Source organism: Mustela lutreola, chromosome 11 (assembly GCF_030435805.1).
Source record: "Mustela lutreola isolate mMusLut2 chromosome 11, mMusLut2.pri, whole genome shotgun sequence".
NCBI classification, from domain to species: Eukaryota; Metazoa; Chordata; class Mammalia; order Carnivora; family Mustelidae; genus Mustela; species Mustela lutreola.
This window is the reverse complement of record NC_081300.1, coordinates 96,401,736-96,423,524: the sequence shown is the minus strand read 5'-3', so window position 1 is coordinate 96,423,524 and position 21,789 is coordinate 96,401,736. Positions and strand designations below refer to the sequence as shown.

General features: G+C 57.2%; 1 protein-coding gene across 18 annotated transcripts in view; it reads left to right on the top strand.

Moving 5' to 3' along the window:
• Positions 1-21,789, top strand: part of PITPNM2 (phosphatidylinositol transfer protein membrane associated 2) — a 135,479-nt gene that overhangs the window by 20,879 nt on the left and 92,811 nt on the right. For 13 of the 18 annotated variants that reach the window (XR_009345936.1, XR_009345937.1, XM_059140013.1 and 10 more), the window contains exon 2: positions 11,229-11,335. Coding sequence is in view for 5 of the 18 variants with exons in the window: in XM_059140003.1 (XP_058995986.1) it covers positions 11,229-11,335 (107 nt within the window). In the remaining 13 variants the exon portion in view is untranslated. Of the gene's footprint in view, positions 1-9,714; positions 9,951-10,620; positions 10,706-10,764; positions 10,898-11,228; positions 11,336-21,789 lie in introns of those variants that run through there. The other 5 variants (XM_059140014.1, XM_059140005.1, XM_059140007.1 and 2 more) reach the window with 3 other exon arrangements.

Sequence of the window (21,789 nt, the reverse complement as noted above, 5' to 3'; positions counted from 1 at the left end):
AAAACCGTGTGAGAGCCTTTTCCACCGCAAAGGGCGGCTCCAGCAGAGTTCCTGGCACAGCCGGTTAAGGACGCCGGTTCCCATTAGGTGCCCACTTGTACACGGCAGGGGAGGGGGCCCTTGATTCCTCCGGGCAGGTGGGGCCTTCCCGGGGTGGGGGATCGCCCCCTCCTCTGTCAACTTGTCCATTACCAAGGATCTGAGAAGCACCAGATGCTTTAAAAATGACATGAGGGGGGTGCCTGGGTGGCTCAGTGGGTTAAAGCCTCTGCCTTCGGCTCAGGTCATGATCCCAGGGTCCTGGGATCGAGCCCCACATCGGGTTCTCTACTTCTCAGGGAGCCTGCTTCCCCTTCTCACTGTCTGCCTCTCTGCCTACTTGTGATCTCTGTCTGTCAAATAAATAAATAAAATCTTTAAAAAAGAAATGACACCAGAACCTGTAAAATTACAAAATAAGTAAGGACATTATTTTTTTTTAAAGATTTTATTTATTTATTTGACAGCGAGAGACACAGCGAGAGAGGGAACACAAGCAGGGGGAGTGGGAAGGGGAGAAGCAGGCTTCCCGCTGAGCAGGGAGCCTGATGCGGGGCTCGATCCCAGGACCCTGGGATTATGACTTGAGCCGAAGGCAGATGCTTAACGACTGGGCCACCCAGGTGCCACAGGACATTTTTAAAGAGCTATACGACCCACAGATGTTTTAAGGGGTATAGAGGATAACACATTTCTGCGAGGGATGGTGGTGATGTTTCCACAAATGGTTAAGATGTTAAATTTTGTGTCCTCTGTGATTAACCACATACACAGAAAAGCAAGCGTTCTATCTCGTGAAGAGGACACTAAAAAATAGGAAAGACCTAATCTAAGAATGAAAAGAGAATATATGGGACATTTTTAGGGGCGCCTGGGTGGCTCAGTGGGTTAAAGCCTCTGCCTTCGGCTCAGGTCATGATCCCCAGGTCCTGGGATCGAGCCCCGCATCGGGCTCTTTGCTCAGCAGGGAGCCTGCTTCCTCCTCTCTCTCTCTGCCTGCCTTTCTGCCTACTTGTGATCTCTGTCTGTCAAATAAATAAATAAAATCTTAAAAAAAAAAAAAAGAATATATGGGGCTTTTTGAACAGTTTGCTTCATTAACCGTGTTCTCATGTCACCTTGAACTGGCAAGAGCTTGATGGTGGCCGGTGCTGACCTCCCACTGGGGTGTGAGAGCCAGTCTGGAGGGTGGGAGACAGAGACCTCGCTGGGGACAGAGCTCGGTGGGGCCCGTAAGGGCTCTGTGGTCCCTGAAAAGATCCCGTCTCTGACGTGAGGGCCTGAAGCTGATCTCCCCCATCTTGAGGTGAGGTGTTGTCTTGGAAATGATACAAGAAGCTTGTCCTTGGCCTGCTGCTGCTGGGTGTTTTCTGAGCCTGGTATGAACGCTGCTGGCAAGCAGGGACTGGGTGCAATCTTTGTCACCATACTCTTGTGCCCCCAGTGGCTCCGATAACGTTTGCAAAAAGAGCATTGGCCTTGTCTCACCTAGAAGCTGGGGAGGGGAGTCGACGTCTGTCTGAGACCTCTTGGAGGCGCTGAGTAGGTGCTAGGGCTCCAGGGATCTGACCCGTGTGGAAGAGCATCCCGGAGAGGTCGCCTAGCTTTTTGCACTGTCCCCTTTTTGCACTGTCCCCAGCCTGAAGTGCTGGGGTGTGACCAGTCGAGCCTCTGCTATTAGAGGTTGTGCGCGAGCTGACTCATGCAGGCAACACTGCTTCGGTGGGAAATGGGCCTCGTGGCGTGTCTGGCGATGGCTCCTTGGTCCATGTGTGGGTCTCTGGTCCTCACCCTGCTTGCAGAGAGCGAAGCCCGCGTCCCAGGAAAGAGCAGGCCCCTGGGTTGGTTCTGAGACCGCAGAGAGCCCCCTGATCGGGGCCAGCATGTCCTGGCCACCCTGGGACTGGGCGACCCATTCGCGGTCTTTTTGAGCCACAGTCTCAGCCACGTTGCACAGCTCAAACTCCGATTCCAGGAGGCGAGGAGGCTGCATGGCTATCCGGGCCCTGAACACCCTGTCTGGGGCGTTTTAAGTCTTAGAGGGTTAAAGAGCAGTGAAAGAGCCCAGAGCGCTGTGGGTTCATGGTTGACGGAAACACAGCCCCACCTTCTCTACAGTGCACCCATCTGAAAGCCTCTGTCACAGCTCGAAGCCACCACGGGAGGCCACCCAGACACCTGTGATGAGTTTCCATTTGACTCACGTTCGTCAGGAAGGTGACATGACCTCCAGATTCGCAGGCCACTGTGATCCCAGAGCTGACCCAGCTCCGCGGGTAGGCAGTGAGCGTACGCCTCCCGTCAAGAAAGTCGTTACTTCTGGGGCACCTGGGTGGCTCAGTGGGTTAGGCTGCTACCTTCAGCTCGGGTCATGATCTCAGGGTCCTGGGATCGAGCCCCGTATCGGGCTCTCTGCTCAGCGGGGAGCCTGCTTCCCTCTCTCTCTGCCTGCTTCTCCATCTACTTGTTATTTCTCTGTGTCGGATAAATAAATAAAATCTTTTAAAAAAAGAAAAAAGTCGTTACTTTTGAACTGACTCAAAACGTTACATTTTGCTTTTACTAAAATTGAGCCAATAATAATAAAACAGCCCACCTGATACCCTGTATTTCGTTGTTGTTTTTTTTTTTTTTTTTAAGATTTTATTTGACACAGAAAGAGAGATCACAAGTAGGCAGAGAGGCAGGCAGAGAGAGAGGAGGAAGCAGGCTCCCTGCTGAGCAGAGAGTCCGATGTGGGGCTCCATCCCAGGACCCTGAGATCATGACCTGAGCCGAAGGCAGAGGCTTAACCAATGACCACCCAGGTGCCCCACCCCTGTATTTCTTTAAAAAAGGAAAACATTTAATGCCAACCCAGAAATTCAGCTTGGTATCACAATTCAGCAGAGCCCCATGGACAGAAGGAAGAAGTTCTCACTCAGGCAAGGTGCAGGCCACCATCCTCTGTCCTCCTGGAACCATGACCCCAGAGCCCTGTCCCTGTCCCACCACCCCTGAGGGTGACAAAGCTTCAGCAGAAGCAGCTTTAGACGCTGCTGCAGCCCCACGGGATCCTGGAGAAGCCCCCTCCTCCCCCACAAAAGTGGCTGCAGAGTTGAGTGGTCTTGCCGAGCGAAGTCTTGCCTGGAGCCCTCGAGGCCTGAAGGCATCCTTGATGAATGGAAGGGAGACTTACTATCGGTGCTCAGTCCAGACACAGCAGAGTGTGGGAGTTTGAGAGCGCTGCGCCCAGCCTGCAGGGGCTGAGACTCGGGCTGTGGACCCCTCTCTTAGGTCCCCCCTTTGGTTGGGAGCGAGCCGGGCACGGGGCCGACGGATGAGCCTCCATCAGGACCAAGGCCGGGCACGTGTCTGACAATAGTTACTGCATCGCCTCAACAGCCCGTCGGTGGTAGGGTGGATAACTCGCTTCCACTGTCATCGTGTGCTGCTGTGGAGGAGGAATTACTCAGGAGCTCACCGCAACTGGGAGCCAGTGGGGCTACATCAGGAGGGGACGGCTCTCAGGGCAAGCTCGGCCTCCTCCTGCCTCCTCCTGCCCGAACACTGAGTCCTTTCCATGGAGACCGCCGGGAGCATTCCCTGAGAGCTCTTAGCAGGGAAACGCTGGTTTCTCAGCATGAGCCAGGATGTTTCTCACTGTTGGTGAGAGCTCCGGGGCCTGGTGGATTTCCCTCTTTGCTGTGCCTACCAGGAGGCACACAGCTGAAACTGTTACTCATTTGCTTATAGATTGTCCTCAGGAGTCTTAGGATAGGTTTTCTCCTTCCTTTTTGGCTTTTTTCTTTACTCGTCTAGTGCTGTGGGGAGGCGAACCTAGGTTGTAGGGTTGTTGGAAGCACGTGGTATGAGTGGAGCGTGGATCCTGAAGATGCCCTCATGGTGTGTGTTCTGCGCGTGATTGCTGGGTGCAGACCGGTGGGTATCTGACCTCTCTGAAATGCTAACTAGGTCGGTGACGCCGAGAGGGTCAAGATCAGGCCTGGGCCCGATTCTCTTGTGCGTCCTTCACGTGTTTGACCCATAGTAACGGTTTGGTGAATGTGTTAGTTAGCATAAGTAACGCTAGCTGCTATAACAAGCAGATATAATCATCTCAGGGGCTCATCCCAATAAAGGCTTGTTATCAGTCTTGCAGTTGACTTGAATGCTCTGGGGCATTTTAGGGGTCCATGCAGTGACTCGGGGGTCCAGCATCCTTTCCTGTGCTGTTTCTGCCACCCCCTGGGGTTCCCTTGGGGTCCTCCACTGGACCTGGCAGTCAGCTGGTGAGGGCATTGAGGATCACTTGGGCATTTTAGGGGTCTGGCTTGGAAGGAGTGTATGTTCCCCTACTCACAGAACTACTCTCCCAGTCCCAACTTGAATCTGGGGGCTATAGTTGTCATTTAGGTAGAGGAAAATGGACCAAGCCAGAGTGGCACAGGAAGCACTAGGGAAGGAATGAACCGTGAAGGACACAGAGCTGAGAGCAGGTTCTTGGGGCAGAGCTGGAGGAGTGTGTGTGCCTGCCTTGTCAATCTCAGTGTCGGCCCTCTGGCTTGTGTTCAGTGTTCTGGATTATGTTTCCACCCTCCCTCCTGCCAAAACTAGAAGGTTACAGCATGTTGGGGCTGGATGGAGAAGCCCCTTAGAGGTCAGCCTCCTCACTGGACACATGATGAAAGGGATCCTGGAGGTGGGAACTGACCCAGCCAGAGTCATCCCAGCGAGAACTCTCAGCCCCACACCTGGGGTCACTCCCCCTGCGTGCACACGGGGAGGTCTCTGTGCCCAGTGTACACACCCCTGCTCTGGACAGGACGGTCGAATCCATCAACAGAAGGCCTGGCTGCTCTGACAGATCGTTGGAGAGACCCCAGCCTTCACAGCCACTGTTTGATTTCAGCATGTGTTCCGCTGGGATTGGGGAGGAGAAAAGGAGTCTCCTCCTGGGACTTACTCAGACGCTGTCTTGTCCTTGTGACCCACCTGTGAGCATGTGAAGGGCCTCCGTCCGTCTCACCTTAGGAACAGGCATTTCCTGCAAAGCCGTCAGAGATCCCGGCCACTGTGTCAGTCACCCCTCGCTGCGACACAGTGCCCCCCAACTTGGGGGCTTAAAATAGCAATCGTTTTATCTCCTTACCACATGGCAGTTTGGGCGGGGCTTGGTGGGGACAGCTCATCTCTGCTCCGCTGGTGTGAGCCCTGACAGCTTGCCTGGGGTGTGAGATCCACACCCGCGGTGCCCCCCCCCCCCCCACCCATGGCTCATCTGTCGGGGCTGCCACTTGGCTCTGCTGGCTGGAGCTCTTGGCTGGGTGGGCGGTTCCCCTCCTCATCACTGCTCCCCACGGCTGGCTTGGGCTCCTCACAGGGGATCTCCAGAGAGCTGGGCTTCCTCCATGGCGGCTGCTTCCCCCCCAGAGCACAAACGCAGATGTGCGCAGGCCTCTGCCGCCGCTGCCTCTTTTTAATTTAGTTTTTTTATTGTAGTAAAATACACGTAACGTAAAATTGACCACTGTAGCCACCTTTAAGTGTCCGATTGGTCCCATTAGGTGCCTTCGCCCACCCTACCCCGCCCCACCCTCGCCTCCAGAACTCAAAGTCTTGCAAGGCTGAGGCTCCTCTGTCCCTGCTGCACAACTCCTCGTCCCCCTCCTCCAGCCCCACCCACCCTTCCACTTTTTGTCCTTGCAAACGGGACTCCTCAGGGCACCTTAGGGAGGGGGAACCACGCAGTATTTATTCATCTGTGGCTGGCTTGTTTCCGCGCAGCGCAGTGTCCTCTGGGCTCGTCCAGAAGGGCCTTCCTTTTGAAGACTGAGCACTACCCCACTGTGTAGGGAACACGCTTTGTTCCTCCATTCATCCGGGGATGCACCCTTTCTTGGGCTGTGCCCCCCATTTCCTACCGTGAACAGAGGTGTGCAGATATCTGTTGGAGCCTCTGTGCCTCCAGTTCTTAGCCAGCCCTTCCCCACCGCGTGGGCCCGAACCTGGCACCGCGCTACCTCCAGCCCGCTCTGTTGGTTGGAGCAGGTCTTGGGGCCAGATGAGGCTCAGGGGGCAGGGACTCTGCAAGGCAGCGGCTCCCTGGGGCCGGCGCGGTTACCACCCACCACAACCAGGCCCGGGACAGATCTCTGCAGCAGAGGCAGATGGGCCCGCCCGCACAGCCCCCCCAAGGCCCAGCTCCCCTCTACGACCCGTGGCCCAGGCGTGCAGAGGTGTGGTTCTGCTGGAGGAACTCCACGGCGGGAGGCGGTGGCAGCGGCGGGGACGCTCACTGTCTATTTTGTATCGCTGATGGCTGGGCCTCCTATTATATAATCTGTTATTCTGCGCCGCACCAGGCCCTGGTTACTTGTCAGAAGTTTCTAGAAGCCAGCTGTATCAGCTCCAGGCAACTGGGGGTGCTGCCTGTCCCTCATAGTATTAGTCACTCTGTACTTAGCTAAATTTAACTTTTTATCATCCAAATGATATTTTTGTGGGCTTGGAATTTTACATAATGCTACCAACTGCTGCGGGCTAAGAATTTCTCCTTTTTGGTGTGTGTGTGTGTGTGTGTGTGTGTGCGCGCGCGTGCGCGCACGCTGGTTTTCTCCCCCCGTGAACTTTTGCACGCCCAAGGAAGCATTGTTCCGTTTCTCCTCCCTGATCTGCCTTCCCAGGTCCGGGAAGATGCTTCCTTGGGCTCTGCTTTGCCTTTTGCCAGCTGGGAGGAAAATGGATGCTAACAGGTTTCTGATGGGCCTGCTAATGCCTCCTTCCTTGCTCGAGGGCTCTCAGCATTGAGGCCCTTCAGGGTTTCCCTGCTGCCTCCACAGTCTGGGATTCAGAGAAGGGAGCTCAGCTCCGGAGTAGAGAGTCTGTTGAGAAAGCAGAGAGAAGGATCCGGAAGAAGGGTGTTGGGGGGTGGGGGAAGGGACAAGAAATAAGAAATCCAGTGGCTGTGTCCGTCTCCCGGTGTGGGGTCCGAGAGGCCCGCACCTCCTTTGTGCCTGTGGGTGGGCGGGTGTGGGGAGCTCAGCTGCTCTCTCGCAGCCCGGGGAGAAGTCAGGGCTGCAGGCGTTGGAGCAGGGATATCTCGCATCTCCTCACACAGGGGCCTGGAGCCAGAGGCCAGGGCGCGGGGCCGCCGTGTAGGCGGCCTGACTTTCCTGAACAGCGGCCACTCTGAAATGGTAGCATGCTGGGGCCTTGCCCAGGAGTCTCGTGTGTTCCACACAGTATCTCTGCATAGGAGATGCCCACCCCCATTTCCCAGATGGGGAAACCGAGGATTGGGTCAGAGGAAGGAGCAGCAGTAGGAACATGGAGCACTTCCCGCAGGCTGGGCGTGGCGCCTAGTGCGGGTGCTCTGCCCGCTCCGCTGTTCCGTGATGTTGGTACCCATGTCTGCGCCCCTTTTACAGATAAGGAAGCTGAGTCCCAGGGAGGCTAAGCACACAGGTTAAGTTGCTCGAGGCCTCAGAGCTGAGAGAGGGCGGGGCCGCCACCCCCAGGCCTCCCCTCGGGCCCCCCCAGCCGCCTCAGCTCTTCTCTGCTTGGGGGGCCTCAGAGGGGACGTGCCCCGGCCCCGCTGCTCTTCCCAAAGTGTACGAGGCTGACTCCAGCCTCCCCTGGTTGCCTGTGTGCAACACACACCTGTGTGCATGTGCATGCATGTGTGTGCGGGTGTGTGTGCTGCCTCTGGGGGAATCAACCCAGAATCCGTATCTCCTCTTGGGGAGAGGAGCTGGGACAAGAGGGACACTCAGGCTCACCTCGGACCCTTTCGTACCCGTATTGTTTGTCGTAGGTCGTTTTATGACTATGTTAGGAACCCCTGGGTGTAGACCCCAAAGAACCAAACACAGCTGCACGCAAAAGCTTGTCTGTGGAAGCTCACCGCCGCTCTGGCCCTGCAGCCCCACAGCGGGAGCAGCTCAGCGGCCGGGAGATCTTGTCTGGCGGGCTGTGATGTGGCCAAAGAAGGACATGCCACCCTCTGCTGCGACACGGGGACCCTGGCAGACACCGTGCTCTGACAAGGAAGGCCGCGGGCACACGCCCGTTCCTATGGAATGCCCGGAGCAGGCGCACCCACAGACAGCAAAGCAGTTGGCCTTGGCCAGGGACGAGGGCGAGCGGGGGCGGAGAGTGTTGGTGCGGGTCTGCCTTTGGGGCCGAAGGAAGTGTCCTGGGGCCAGAGAGCGCGGGGCCCTCGTGTATCTTCACTAAACACACTGAATTATACACCTTGAAGGGGTGAACATGGGGCCTATTGATTGTGTCTCAGTAAGACAGGAACCGAGGAGCAGTCCTCGGGATGGACGGAGAGGCTGCGGTGGCCCGGCCCCGGGCCGCCAGCCCACCCTCCGCATCTGTCCGTCTGTGCTCTCTCCTCTGCCACCTGCCTCCCCATCTCCATGTCAACGGGGGATGGAAGCCACAGTGTTTGACTTCAGTTATGCTACCCACTCGTTTGGAACTTCTGCTTTCAACCTGGGCCAGCCTGAGACATACAGACGTCTGGGCAAGCTAGTAATCTGGCACCCCATCAAACCGGTATTCTTTAAGTGTTTGTTTGACATTTATTTAGTGAGGATGAGAAGAGACCGATATCCTATTAATAGAAGTTGCACAGAGAAACAGATTCGCTTACTGATTCACGTCCACGGACTGCGACCAGTCAGGGATGCGCGAAGTTTTCAGGAAAGTGCTTCTGGCTCCTCTGAAAGGCGGGTTTTCTTTCTTTCTTTCTTTTTCTCCCCACCTCCCCCTGGCTGCCTTCCAGATGGTTCAAGAGGCGTGGTGAAGATTTAGGTTTGGAAAGGACCTGGCTAGGGTCAGGAGGCTGTACTGTGTCATCGAGATGCGCGTAGAGGATAGGACTCAAGTGTCCTCCCTCCTCCCCCGTCCCAAAAAGGGTGGCTCTGTGAGGTGACAGATGTGGTCGTCAAGGCGATGGTGGGAATCCTCCCCAGCGGGTCAAACATCACCGTTTCGTCGACTCTATCTCAATAAAACTGGGCAGTAAAACTTAAAGGCGTCACGTGTTTTCTTCTCATTCCTGATCATCAGCAACAAACGCAGCACCTCGCCTCATTCGGTTCCTGAACCCTCCACCCCCCACCCCCAGACCACAAGGACAGGTGCCTGCAGTAGCTCTCAGCCACGGCTTGTGTCTTACCGTGATTTCTCCCCTCCCCTAAGAGATGGGCTGATGGGCTTTTCGCCTCCCATGTGCGGGGTCCCAGGAGGAAACCTGCCTCACCTGGCAGTGTCTTCCAGTTTCATTCCAGCGACTTGTGCCCCACTCCCCACCCCCACCCTCCCCAGGCCCCTAGAGCGTCCCCCGGCAGCCTCCTCCCTCCTTGAGCGGAGCCTGCATTCCCTTTTCGGACTTGAAATGCTTTTTTTGGTCAGTAAAATGGTTTCCCCACGGTGCACCTCGCTGTAAGGAGTGCGCATTTTTCTCTCGCAGCCCCCGCCGATCTCATTCTGCTGGGCTGAGTCACAGTTGACCTTCTCACCCACCAGAGGCGTCACGGTGGAGTGGAGAGGGCCCGGCCTTCAGAAGCCAGCTTGCCGCTGACTGGCGTGTTACCATGGCGAACACCCTTCCTTCCCCGCGGGCTTCCTTACCTCTGAAACAGGGGGGAGACGCACACTGACCTCACACTGGGTTTAGAGGTTTTGTGGTGGAAGCGAAGAAACAACGGAGAAACCACAGGGAGGGGGGCAGGGCAAGAGTGTGTGTGTGTGTGTGTGTGTGTGTGTGCGCGCGCGCGCGCGCGTATGTGTGTGTGTGTCAAGCTGGGGAATTCGCTGGACCGTTGCGGGAGAGAAGCTGGAGTCCCCGTCTCCCCCCGCCTGCCCAGCTGGGGACCCGGGACCCCTGAGACATTTTGCACCGTTGCGGGGCCGAGCGCGTATGTGGGGGTGCGGCGTGGACGGGAGGAGATGCAGCCTCCACTCCCGCAGGCCTGGCCTGAAGCGGACTTGGCAGAATCGGCCGTGGCTCCTCCGGGAGTGTGGGCCGGCACTGCGGAGGGTGGGCGTGTGAAAAGCTGGTCTCCACGGCTCGCAGCCACACCTCCCACTGCTGTGCCGTCCCCAGTTAGATTCTCTCCCTCCTCTGAACTCTCGCTCCCTGTGCCCTCATTCGGCACTTAACCGGTCGTGCTGTCCCAAGCCTGCACGGAATGCCCCTCACTTTGCTTCTGCCTCTGTCAGGACGGCAGACAGCGACAGCCTTGCAGACCTGGGCGGGTGTCCCTGGAGCCGCCGGTGCCTGGCCTCAGCCCTTGGTGGGGGGTGGGGGGCTCTCTGGAGCTGAGAATTGGTTCCTAGAGAACCATGACTTCTACAGCCTCCGGTGCTGGCGGGGGGTGGGGTGGGGGTGGGGCTGCCTTCGGGTCACGGTCAGGGGAAAGCCTCCCCCCTTGCTGCTGCCAGCTACTTGGGCTCTGTGTGGGGTCAGGCAAGTGCGTCAGACAAATGAGAACTGTGTTGAGCTGCAGGTGTGGGCCCCGGTGGGAACCCCGGGTTGGGAGGCGGCTCCAGCCGTGCCTGTGAATTTGCTGAGGTCTTGGAGGCTGATTGCACCCAGGACGCCCCAGAAATCCATTTCTCCACCTTTTCCGCCGTGTTGTGTTTGTCTCTGGCCTCCGGATATCTGGCAGAGGTGGGTCTCCAGTTACACGCCGCCCAGCTGCAGGGACTTGCATCTCCCCGTGACGCTGCTTATGTCCCCGCCCCGGGCATCAGGATGCTCCCGGCTGGTGGCCAAGAGGTCTAGGCTGCTGTTCCCTGCTTCTCTTCCCTTGGCCACCCCCTCTGCAGCCTGGGGTCCTGCCGTCGTCCCAGAGACTGATAGGTGAACAATACCGGGGTTGGGGCTGAGAGTTCTGGGCCGGGCAAGGTCCTGCACTCTGGGGGTGTGGGTCCCGGTTCTCCTCTGAAGCAGAGGGAGCCCGGGGCAGCACTGGGTGCACCAGCCTCTGGGACCGCATTCTAGACCGGGTCCCTCTGTGGAGAGCAGACTCCTTCAGCCTCCCTGTCCTCCTCTCCCCTTGGCACAGCTAGATTTCTGGGTCTCTGGCATTGCTCAGGATGAAGCCAGGCCTTGTGGGTTTCCCGGCTGGGTTGCCCTGAGTGACTGGAGCAGCTGGTGTCTCACGTCCTCCTCCACCGGGTTCTCCCTGCAGGATGCTGGCACGTGTGTCCTGGTCGCCGACACCCTCCCGTGTGCCTAGCGAGTCATCCCTCCTGCTGCCACAGGACATCGAGGGAGCCTTCTCCCACGGACCCACAGGTAAGCACCGCCCACTGGCTTTGGGGTCTGGGGGTGCAGGGGCTCTCCTGCTGTTTCCTCTCCCTTAAGCATCTGACTTTATCTGATTAATGGGATAGATTGTACGAATCGATCCCCCTTCTTGCAAATATTGATTGTTCGTCACTAAGTTGGTAGGACTGATGTTCTGTCTGTGGTTTCTTTAGATTCCAGAAATGAAACACCCCATTTGGGAGGCCCTTGTGACTCTGCCGTACTGTGTGCCCTGAGGGACCTCTCTTCTCTTGGAGCCCCTGGCCCACCCTGGGATCCCCACTCCTAGGAAACAGGGCTCCTAGGCCTTGGCCGAGGGCAGGGGCTGGGCACTGCCTCGCCGCCTTCCCCACAAGCGGTAGTCAGTGACACGGACTGGGTGAGAAACTGAGCAGCGGGCGGGCCGTGGAGTGTCTGAGGCCCTCCACGGAGTCAGCAGTGGCCTTGGCGGGTCTCCCAGTGCGAAGCTCTTCCCCTCCTGCCCGGGGTCCCTGTGTGCGTCCGTCCGTCACATCCCATTCCCTGTCCCCGGGTTTCCGGCACAGGCCTCACCCTGTCCCCTTCTCGTCCTGCCAAGGCCTTTGGGGGGTAGAACAGGTAATGTGGTGTTGCCTTCTCTTGTTCTAAACCCCAAGGCACCCCCTCCCTGAGGGCTGATCAGCTAGTTGGAAATCTGGGGACAAGGAGAGCGGATGTCCCATCTGGAGAGACTAACCTGACAAGGTGAAGAGGCTTGGGGGGTAAAGCCAGTGTCCCTCCCTGAACACTGTGCGCACCCGCTCCACTAAGCCCACAGCATCCGTGAGGATCCCATGTCACACAAGGAAGCTGAGGCTCAGAGGTGGCAAGTGTCTGCTCCAAGGTCACACAGCTAGTCGGGGCGGACTTGGGACTGGACCCCAAGTCTAGACTCTAGAGCACACGGCATGGTTTTTCAAATGTGGCGGGGGTTCCCCGAAGGATGGGGTCCAGGCTCTACCCTTCCTCGCCTTCTGGCCCAGGTAAGCCCCCTCTGGGCCTCCCGTCCTTGCTGGGGAGCGGGGCACCGCAGACGAGGCCTCCGCCGAGCGCCCCCCTCGCTCCTGTGTTTCCGTGTTGGCACCGTGGGCTGTGTGCGCTGTAATTGCTCATTCTTTTTAGCTGCTGTGAAAAGGCCTGCAAGTGCAAGAGGAGAGAGTCTTCTGTTGTCTTTGTGTTTTGTTGTCTTAATTCACTCTGGGAGAGTCTCAGAGCCTCAGCGGCTGGGGGTGGGGGGGGAGGGCTGGTGGGGACCGCAGGCCTGCTCCTGAGCCTCCCCGAGGGCGTCTGAGGGCAGCCTGGCCGAGGGGCCTCGTGAGCCCTGCTCTGCCCGCGACGCCCAACTTCTGACGACAGCGCCTCGCTTCCTGTTTCCTCCCCCCCGAAGGCAGTTCTTTCCCTTCCGAGCAGCTGCATCCCCCAGTTCTGGGGCTTTAGAGATGGTGGCCTTGTGGCCATCTTCTCTGGGGGTCCCCTCTTCACCCCAAGTGTGCTCAGGAATTCCTCTGCTTTATTCATTTATCCCGCGAACATTTACCATGTCCTCAGGATAGACCAGGTACTGTTTTGGGGTTCCAGGCATGCAGCTGAGAAAACAGACAGGACTCCCGCCCGCGTGACATCCTTCCCTGCCACGGTCTCCCCTCTGTGCTTGGCAGAGAGGAAGATTGCGGTTGCCCCCTACGTGCCTCTGAGCTCGCTGTGGGAGTCTATGGCTGTGCCAGGCCTCAGGACCCCCAGACCCCGGCTGGGATGCGTTGGGAAGCGGGGAGGAGGCAGCCCCTCGCCAGCAGCTAAGAATATGAGGTCTCATCTCTGCAGGGGCAAAAGGAAGGAAAGGGCTTAAGGAGCAGGGTCTATTTTTGGAGGAGCTCCTTGCTGCAAAGCAACGGGAGCCCTTCCTTCCCGGAGGTGGGGGTGGGGTGGGCGCAGGCCAGGGGCCAGCCCGAGTGGTCTCGGTTCAGCCTGGCTGCGTTCCGCAGCGGCTTGGCCTGGACACAGGGCGGTCTGCAGAGCGGGTCTGCCTGACAGAGGGGTCCCGGCTGGGGAGCATCTGTGCCCTCCGACACCCACCCAGCCCAGGTAGAAGACGAAGATGTTTGCCGTCCTGAGCCGGGGCTCAGAGCTTCTGCCATTTGATGTTTTCCTCTGTGGGGAGGGTCTGCGGGCCCAGGCCCTGGGTCATCACTTCCTTCCTGACTCCCCAGCTCTCGCAGGGAGGGGCGCTTCCTGCCATTGTCTCTGTGAGGCCTCAGCAAGGTCACTATCTCATAGAAGAGCGGATGCCTCCGACAGGACCTCAGCCCAGCAGCACCTACACACACTTCCGTCCCCCCACACTTGCTGGCCTCCCGGCCTCCCCGAAGCTCAGGACAGAGGCCCACGGCAGGGCAGAGGCTCCTCTCCTTCACCTGCAGAAGCTTCCTTAATCCTGCCCGCAGGTACCTGGGCCGCAGCAGCTCGGGGTTTAGGCCTGTGATGATCGGTGAATTCGGTGGCTGTAACCGGTGCGGGAGGCTGTGCCCACGTGCAGGGAGAGGCCGGAGCTTGCGGTCTGGAGCGGGTGCCTCCTGGACCCTGTGTTGTATCCTACACCCGGAATGCCGCTCGCTTCCTGCATTCTTTTGCTGTGGCCCTGCCGTGTTTGGGAGAGAGCTGGGTGCTCTCTGGGGTATGCGAGTTCCCCTCCCGTGCCCCGCCTGGCTTCCCTCGGCCATGTTTTTTTTTCTCATGTGGGGCCCTTGCCACATGGCCAGTGCAGCCTGGGCCCAGGGCCAGCCCAGAGAGTGCCGTGGCCTCCCCGCCCACGGACAGAACACCACACGGGATTCTGGCTCTCGGGCCTCTCTGTTCCTCTGCGTGCCAGGAGCCTCCAAGTGCCCACTCCCTGGCTTTGCCTCTTGACTCAGGTGCACTTTCCAAGCCCATACTTCCTTCTCACTCAGGTGGCAGGAGTGCATTCCTCTGGCTTTGTTTCTGGTCCTGGCTCCTGGTCACCTGTTGAAGTTTGCATAGGGACACCACGGCTCTCAGGGAGCTTGGCTTGAGTGCAGTCTGCTCACGCACTCCGGGATCGGCAGGGCCAGGGTGAGAAGATGCCTTAGTTTCCTTGAGGCCACGCGAGGCCAGTGGCTGCGTCTCACCCACCCTTATCCCAGCTGGGGCTCTGCCCAGGGGCACTGGCAGCCCCTCTCTAGCTGCCTCCTGCTCCCCCTTCCCCCACCTCGGCCTCCAGGCGCTGGAGTCTCTTGCACTTCCCCATGGCCGGGGGTGGTGGTGTGGGGTCCTGTGCCCTCACCGATGCCGTGTTGATAATCCCATCTTGCCTGGCAAGGAGGCACCTGGTGGCATTTCCTTATGAGCCGACCCTCAGCCCTCCCAGGACCAGGTCCGGTCAGTGTTCTCTGGGTCATTTCCATGCTTTGTTCCTGCACATGCTTCCTGAGCGGTAAACCTGCCTAGAGCAATCACTTTGATTCCTGGAGACAGTGTCCAGAGCTGGGGATTCTCAGGAACTCCTGAGATGATGCCATTCAAGCTGGAGGTTGTGTGGCCCCAGACTGTACGTTTTAGCAGCATGATCTGACCCGCAGGTGCTCAGAATGTGTTCATTCCCTGTATTGCAGTAAATGTATTCACTCAGCAGTTAGCAAGTACCCACTGTTCCGGGAGCTGGGTATAAAGGACTGATACAACACTGAAAATCCTGTCTCTCTTGGGTTCGTAGTCTAGTGTGGGTAGACACACAATAAACAAAGACTGTCAGATGGAGATTAATGCTAAATAAATAAGAAGGCCTCTCAAGTTGGGACACTTAAGCAAATGCCTGAAGGAAGCCAAGGAGAGAGCCAGGAGCTTATCCCGAGGAGTATTCAGGCAGGAGACAGCCTGTGCAAAGGCCCTGCAGCAGGAGCCTATCCAGGAAGTTCTAGAAACTGGAGGGAAGGAGGGAGAAGACGGGTAGCAGGGGAAGGGGCTGGAGAAGTAATGAAATCCCACACCCAGCAGGGCCCTGCAAGTCTTGTTAGGAGGGCCAGGATCCCACCGAGCTTTAGAAGGCTGGGTTCTGGCTACTATGCCGAGAATGGACTGGGTTGGGTGGAGGGAGGAAGCGGGGAGGCCAACGGGAGACCGTTGTCATGGCCTGAGGGGTTGGCCGCTGGGCCAGTGAGCAAAGCAGGCGGGGGGGGGGGGGGGAGTGAGGGAGGCGGGCTCCAGGCTTATAGGTCTTTTTTTTTTTTTAAATTTTATTATTTTTTAAAGATTTTATTTTACTTTATTATTTTTTAAAGATTTTATTTATTTATTTGACAGACAGAGATCACAAGTCATCAGAGAGGCAGGCAGGGAGAGAGAGGAGGAAGCAGGCTCTCTGCAGAGCAGAGATCCCGATGTGAGGCTCGATCCCAGGACCCTGAGATCACGACCCGAGCCGAAGGCAGAGGCTTTAACCCACTGAGCCACCGAGGCTCCCCCAGTCTTATAGGTCTTAAACGTAGAGCCTAAAGGGATCGCTTAGGAACCAGGCGATCCCAGTTGTGTGGGCTTGTAGAGAACAGGTTCTCACAGACTTGGAAGGACTCAGGAGGTCAGCACTTTCACTTAACCTGTGGGAAGACTGAGCCCCGGTAAAGGAAGTAAGTTATTGTCCAAAGTCACACGGCAAATTCTTGTGACTCGGGCTTCCAGCCCCACGTCCAGTGTTTTGTAGCTGATCTGCCGGACGGCTCTGGGCAGGGGGCGTGCAGGGAAGAAGGGCTGGCCCAAGAGAGTACAGCTGAGTGTGGAGTCCTAGCAGACTCCACTGGTGAGCAGGAATTCGGGGCTTCCTAAGCGGATGGTTCTGGGCGCACTGAGCTACCTTCTGCGTTTTCTGGGCTGGCGTTTTGACTTCAGTTGGGCAGGGGTCTTGATGGCCTTGTTTGAGCTCTGGGGCAGGTCATCCAACACTCCCATGCATTTTATTGAAGACCTTTTTGGGCTTTACCAAGTGCCAAACCAGAGCTAAAATGTCCTTCTCTTGAGGAGCTCATAGCTGGGGGGAGACAGACAAGTGGACCCAGAAGCCCCCGTGACGGTAGGGAGCTGTCCACGCACAGGGGATCCAAGGTCAGGCCCCGAGCAGCCTCTGCAACCTCCAAGATACCCTGGTGAACCCCAGCCAGAAGCCATCCGCACCCCATGGGGGTCTGGTTAAGTCCCCGATCCATCTCTTAGAACAAACGGGGCTGGGAGAGTGGGCGAGAGCTGGGATCTCATGGCCCACGGCTGTCACCTAGAACAGATTGTGCTTTAACTGTGAGGACCCAGCTGCACCTTGACCTTGGTTGTACTCACTGGGGGGCAACCTTGCACTTCATCACCGGGACTTCTGCGTGCTTCTTTGTGAGCAGGGAATGGGCTGCGAACCGTTTTTTTTTTTTTTTTTTTTTTTTTTTTTTAGTTTGCAATCCTGCTCTGATGACCAGCTTTAAGTCCCTTGTGACCTTCATGATACAGAAAAAGTCCTGTCAAGTTCCCAGCTCTGCATGGGACGATCTGGGTGTCATCTTTTTTTTTTTTTTTTTAATAAGATTTTATTTATTTATTAGGCAGAGAGAGAGCACAAGCACAGGCAGCCACAGAGGGAGAGGGAGAATCAGTCCCTCCGCCAAGCAGGGCGCCCGATGCGGGACTCCATCCCAGGACCCTGGGATTATGACCTGAGCCTAAGGCAGATGGTTATCGGACTGAGCCACCCAGGCACCCCTGGGTCTCGTCTTTAGATTCCTTAGCACAAAGGTTGCCTGGGGAAGGCGAAGAGAGATTTCCCTTTAGCTTTCTTTGGAGAATCTGAATCTATTAAGGCCTAAGAGGGGAGATCTAGTTCGATTTTTCTTTCTGCCTTTTCACTTGGCCTGTCCCCATCGTAATGAATCTACCAATGAGGAATGACAACTTGGAAATTGCTTCCTACAATTGATTTACGGCCGTCTCCAGCTACGGTTCTCACTGCCACAGGCTCCGGTCAGTGACCTGGGACCACAGATGACCGTGGGGCAGGGCTCACAAGAACACGGTGCCCAGAGGTGGGAGATCTGGCCGGACGCTGAAGAGAGGCACCAGGCCCCATGAGCTGGGTGTGCGGCAGCTTCTGTCCTTTTGGTGGCATCTTTCTCGGAGGCCAGAGGAGGGGCAGGACGGCGAGGAAACCCACGCACTTGCTCTCGAGTCCCTTCGTTCCCCGTCGTGGGCTGTGGCCCGACGTGGTATGCCAGGGGAGCTTCCCCGCAGTCCTGCTGTGCTTCCCACCATCGGACCCTTCTCCAGCACAGGTGGGGTTGGGTGCAGTTTCCACACATTGCTGGTGGGATTCAGGGTTCACGCCTCCCCTCTGGGCTCCGTCTCCCCGACGAAAGTGGGTTTGTTGGCCTGTTCTCACCCAGCAGCTTTCTAGGAGGTGGGTTCCCAGGTGGGAGGCGCAGCCTGAAGTTGGGCCATCACTTAACTAACATGTGTTAAGCACCTTCTGTATGCCTGAGCTGTGCTGTGCACCAGAGGTAAACATAAAGCCCCGTTGTGCTTCGAGGGGCTTGGAATGGCCACGCCTCCCCTCTTCCCCCCAAGTGGGGCAGAGCCACCTTTGGGTCTCCTGCACGTTACAGATACTTTTGGGAGACACGGTACGCTCACTCCCCAGTCCTTTACTGTGAAGAGGCATGTGGAAATGAAACCAAGCTGGGCATCTGAGCAGGAGGGACAGCTCTTCCATCGCAGGTCACCCCAGGGCCAGCCTGCCCCACGCTCTACTCCTGCCTCTAAGGGAATTCTGAGGTCAGGGGCAGGTTTTCTTTAACCACTAAGGCATCTCGCAGAGACGGCCTAGATGAGGGCGGACTGAGCAGAGGAGCACAAGGGAGGAAGCCCGCGTGGAGCCTCTGGAGGCGCCTGGCACGCAGTAGGGGCCCAGTGAATGAGCACCCCTTACCCAACCCAAGCAGTCAGAGCTGGCCACGGGTCCCAGGGCTTGTGGCTGCCTGGCAACAGCGGCTGGGCCCCATGGCGCCAGAGCTCTCTGAGCCACATCTGTGTCGGGCTCGGGGCTCGCCAGCGAATAGTTCCTTCTGTCTCTGAGGCCAGGAAAGGCTTCTGGAAGTGGGGACCCCGGAGCTATGGAGACAGAGCTTGAAGGGGAGTGTCTGAGGACGCACTTGTCCCAGGAGAGGTGGCCCGAGTCCTCCTCCTCCCTGGCCTGTGCTGTGCTGCCCCCGAGTCCCATGTCTGACACAGTAAGCTGGGGACATGCCTTGCTTGGAGAAGTGGCCAGCTGGCGGAATGCCACTGCGTGGTGGTCAGGGCTGCCCAGCCTGCCCCTCCCGTAGCCAGCCAGGACTCCCCCTGCTCCCTGTCCCCCAGTGCCCTGGGCTTGTACACCTCTGCTTTCGCCCAGCGTGCTGATTCTTTTTTTTTTTTTTTTTTAAGATTTTATTTATTTATTTGACAGACAAGATCACAAGTAGGCAGAGAGGCAGGCAGAGAAAGAGAGAGAGGAGGAAGCAGGCTCCCCGCTGAGCAGAGAGCCCGATGTGGGGCTCGATCCCAGGACCCTGAGATCATGACCTGAGCCGAAGGCAGAGGCTTTAACCCACTGAGCCACCCCGGCGCCCGCAGTGTGGTGATTCTTTAGCGACTGGTCTGACCCATAATTTATGTAGCGTACAACTCCCCCATTTGAAGTGTACGATTCAGTGATACGTCCTGTCTTCCCAGACTTGTGCAACCGTCAGAAGACTTTAGAACATTTTTGTCCCTCCGAAAAGAAACCTGTACCCCCTTCGCTGTCACTCCCCTCCCACACCTCCAGCAGCCCCTGACGTGCTTCCTGTCCCTGTGGATTCACCTGCTCTGGGTGTTTGCTGTCATGGGCTCAGACCCCGTGTGACCTTCAGTGACCGGCTGCTCCCACGCTGTCATGATTTTCAGGCTCGTGCAGGTTGGGGCAGGTGTCTGGGCTGTCACTGTTCTCTAGTGTCTGGATCAGCGTGTGTTGTTAGTTCACTCATCCGTCGAATAGACATCTAACTACTTTTCCTCCCACAGTTGGGGGTTTTTGGCGATCATGAATTAGGCCCCTGGGAACGTTCACGTACAGGTTTTTGTGTGGGCTTCTGTTTCATTCCTCCAGAGTATGTACCTACAAGTGGAATTGCTGGGTCCTAGGGTAAATCTTTCTGTCTCTAACATTTTGAGGAATTACCCGACTTTTCCAAAGTGGCTGTCCCATTTTACAGTGCACTTTTTTTTTTTTTTTTTTAAAATAATGATAGACATGGAGAGTTGGGTAGTGTGGTGGTTAATGCAGACTCCAGAGTCAAAGGTTCAGCTCCCAGCTGGGAGACGGGGCAGGTCCCTTCACCTCTCTGAGACTCAGTTTTCCCATCTATAAGATGGGGACAGTATTAGGGCCCACTGCACGTGGCCATGGGAAGTTGACTAGTGACTTTGGTACAGTGCTCAGGAAGGGCTGTGTCTGTGTTAGCTGTTATTTTTCCCTAGATTGTGAGTGCTGGACACACAGTAGGTGCTGGGCACACAGTAGATGCTCTGTCTGGGATTTTTTAAAAGATATAGTATTTGCATTTCAGGGTACCTCCTTTTGTCTTCTGATCACCCCCTGGGGAAATCTCCCTTCGTCTGTCAGTGTCTTGTACCCTGGGGATCTTGTGTTTCTTCACCAGGAAAGGCTGGCATAGGACAGGTGGGCCCTGGAGGAGCTCCAGCTCCAAGAGGCATTCAGCCGTGGCACACAGGGAGCCCTTGGAGCCAGTACTGGAGATTCAGGAGTGCTTTGGGCAATTCAGAAGCTGCAGGGTTTGGGAGACTAGACTCAATCCCATGATGGTAGCCCTGCCCCGCTCTGCACCCTGTCTCCTGTTCTGTGATCAGCCACGAGGAAGGAGCCCAGATCTGCCCCAGGAGTCCCACAGAGAGCCAACCCTATGCTTGGAGGCATCCTCAGAAACTTCCCCCGGCCCCCAGGCACAGAGACGGGTCTGCTCCCTCCCTTGGCTGGACCCTGGCAGGCAGAGTGGCGGCTCTCCAGCCTGGCAGCACCAGCCCAGCCCCTGCCCAGGCAGGAGGCAGAGTCAGAGACCACCTGGGCCTGTCTTGATTGCTGCAGGGAGTTCTGTTCTTTAGAAAGTTTTTTTGGGTGGTGGGGGGTGGGGGGGAACAAAAGGGAACTAGGCCTTGCAGAAGTCCAGGCAGCCCAGAGTCAAGACAAAGCTTGGGTTTCAAGTCTGACTCCGTCACCAACTGCGATGTTATCTTGAGCAGGGGCTTGGCTTCTGGGAGGCTTCATGTCCTCATCTGCGGAAGGGACAGCAGGTGACATCGACCTGGACTGACAGCAGTTAAACGGACTCCTGTGTATGGGCTCCAAGGAGAGCTCCTGGCTCTCTGGGATCACCCCACAAATGGAGTTTGTGGGAGGTGCTCCTGGGAAACGGGGCCCTGGGCTCCCCTGGAGAGACCAGAATGGGCTAGGGCTCCTGGGAAAGAGAGGAGGCAGTCAGGCCGAAGTCAGAGCCAGGGGCTTAGGATCCAGCCAGGGAGGAGGTGTCCGGGACCGGCCGGTGTGTCTGCTGGAGGACACCCACTCAGGCCGCAGATAGAGCCAATGAGTGTGCTCAATCCCATGTGCTGGAAGGCTCTGCTCCTGAGATCTATGATGGGACCCAGTGCCCTGCTTGGCCTGACTCTATCTCACCACCCTGACCTTGCCCTCCTGTGCCTGGGACGTCTCGCCATTCCCCAGACATACCAGCACTTTGAGTACTAAAGCCGCTGGCTCTTGCTGTCCCCGTGTGCTAACATCTTTTCTCCTGGTAAACTCCTGAGCATCCTTCAAAGCCCAACCAAAATGCCCCCTCCTGTGAAATCCTCCCCGCCAGGCAGTCAGCTGCACCTTCTCTCTGCTCCAGCTGTACTCTGTGCCCTTCCTCTATTATGCCAGGTGCTCCAGTGAGTGCCTGTCCCTCATCCCATGGGGGACACTTCTTCCTAGACACTGAAGCTGAGGAGCAGGGGCAGCCCACCAGTTCCCCTCAGGTGCCCGCTTCTTCTTCCCCAATCAGCCAGGTTGTCTTCAAGTCGTCCTCCCTTACAGGAGCGGGGCAGTTGGTCGGGCTTGTGGGAGACCCTGGGAGCCGTGCTCCAGTGTCCAAGTGAGGGTGGGGAGGGAGGACCGGAAGGCGTGTCCTTGCAGCCTCCGTGTGTGGGTGACCTGCTTTTTGCAGCTTTTTGTGTCCAGGAACCAGCAGAGCCCACGGGCCCGCTCCCTTTGAGCCTCTGTTCTGTCTTGGAGCTGAGTAACGTGCTGACGTCCGCCAGGAGATCGCCTCACTTCTGGTCTCCCGGCAGCCCGGCAGCTGCGATGCCTTGCT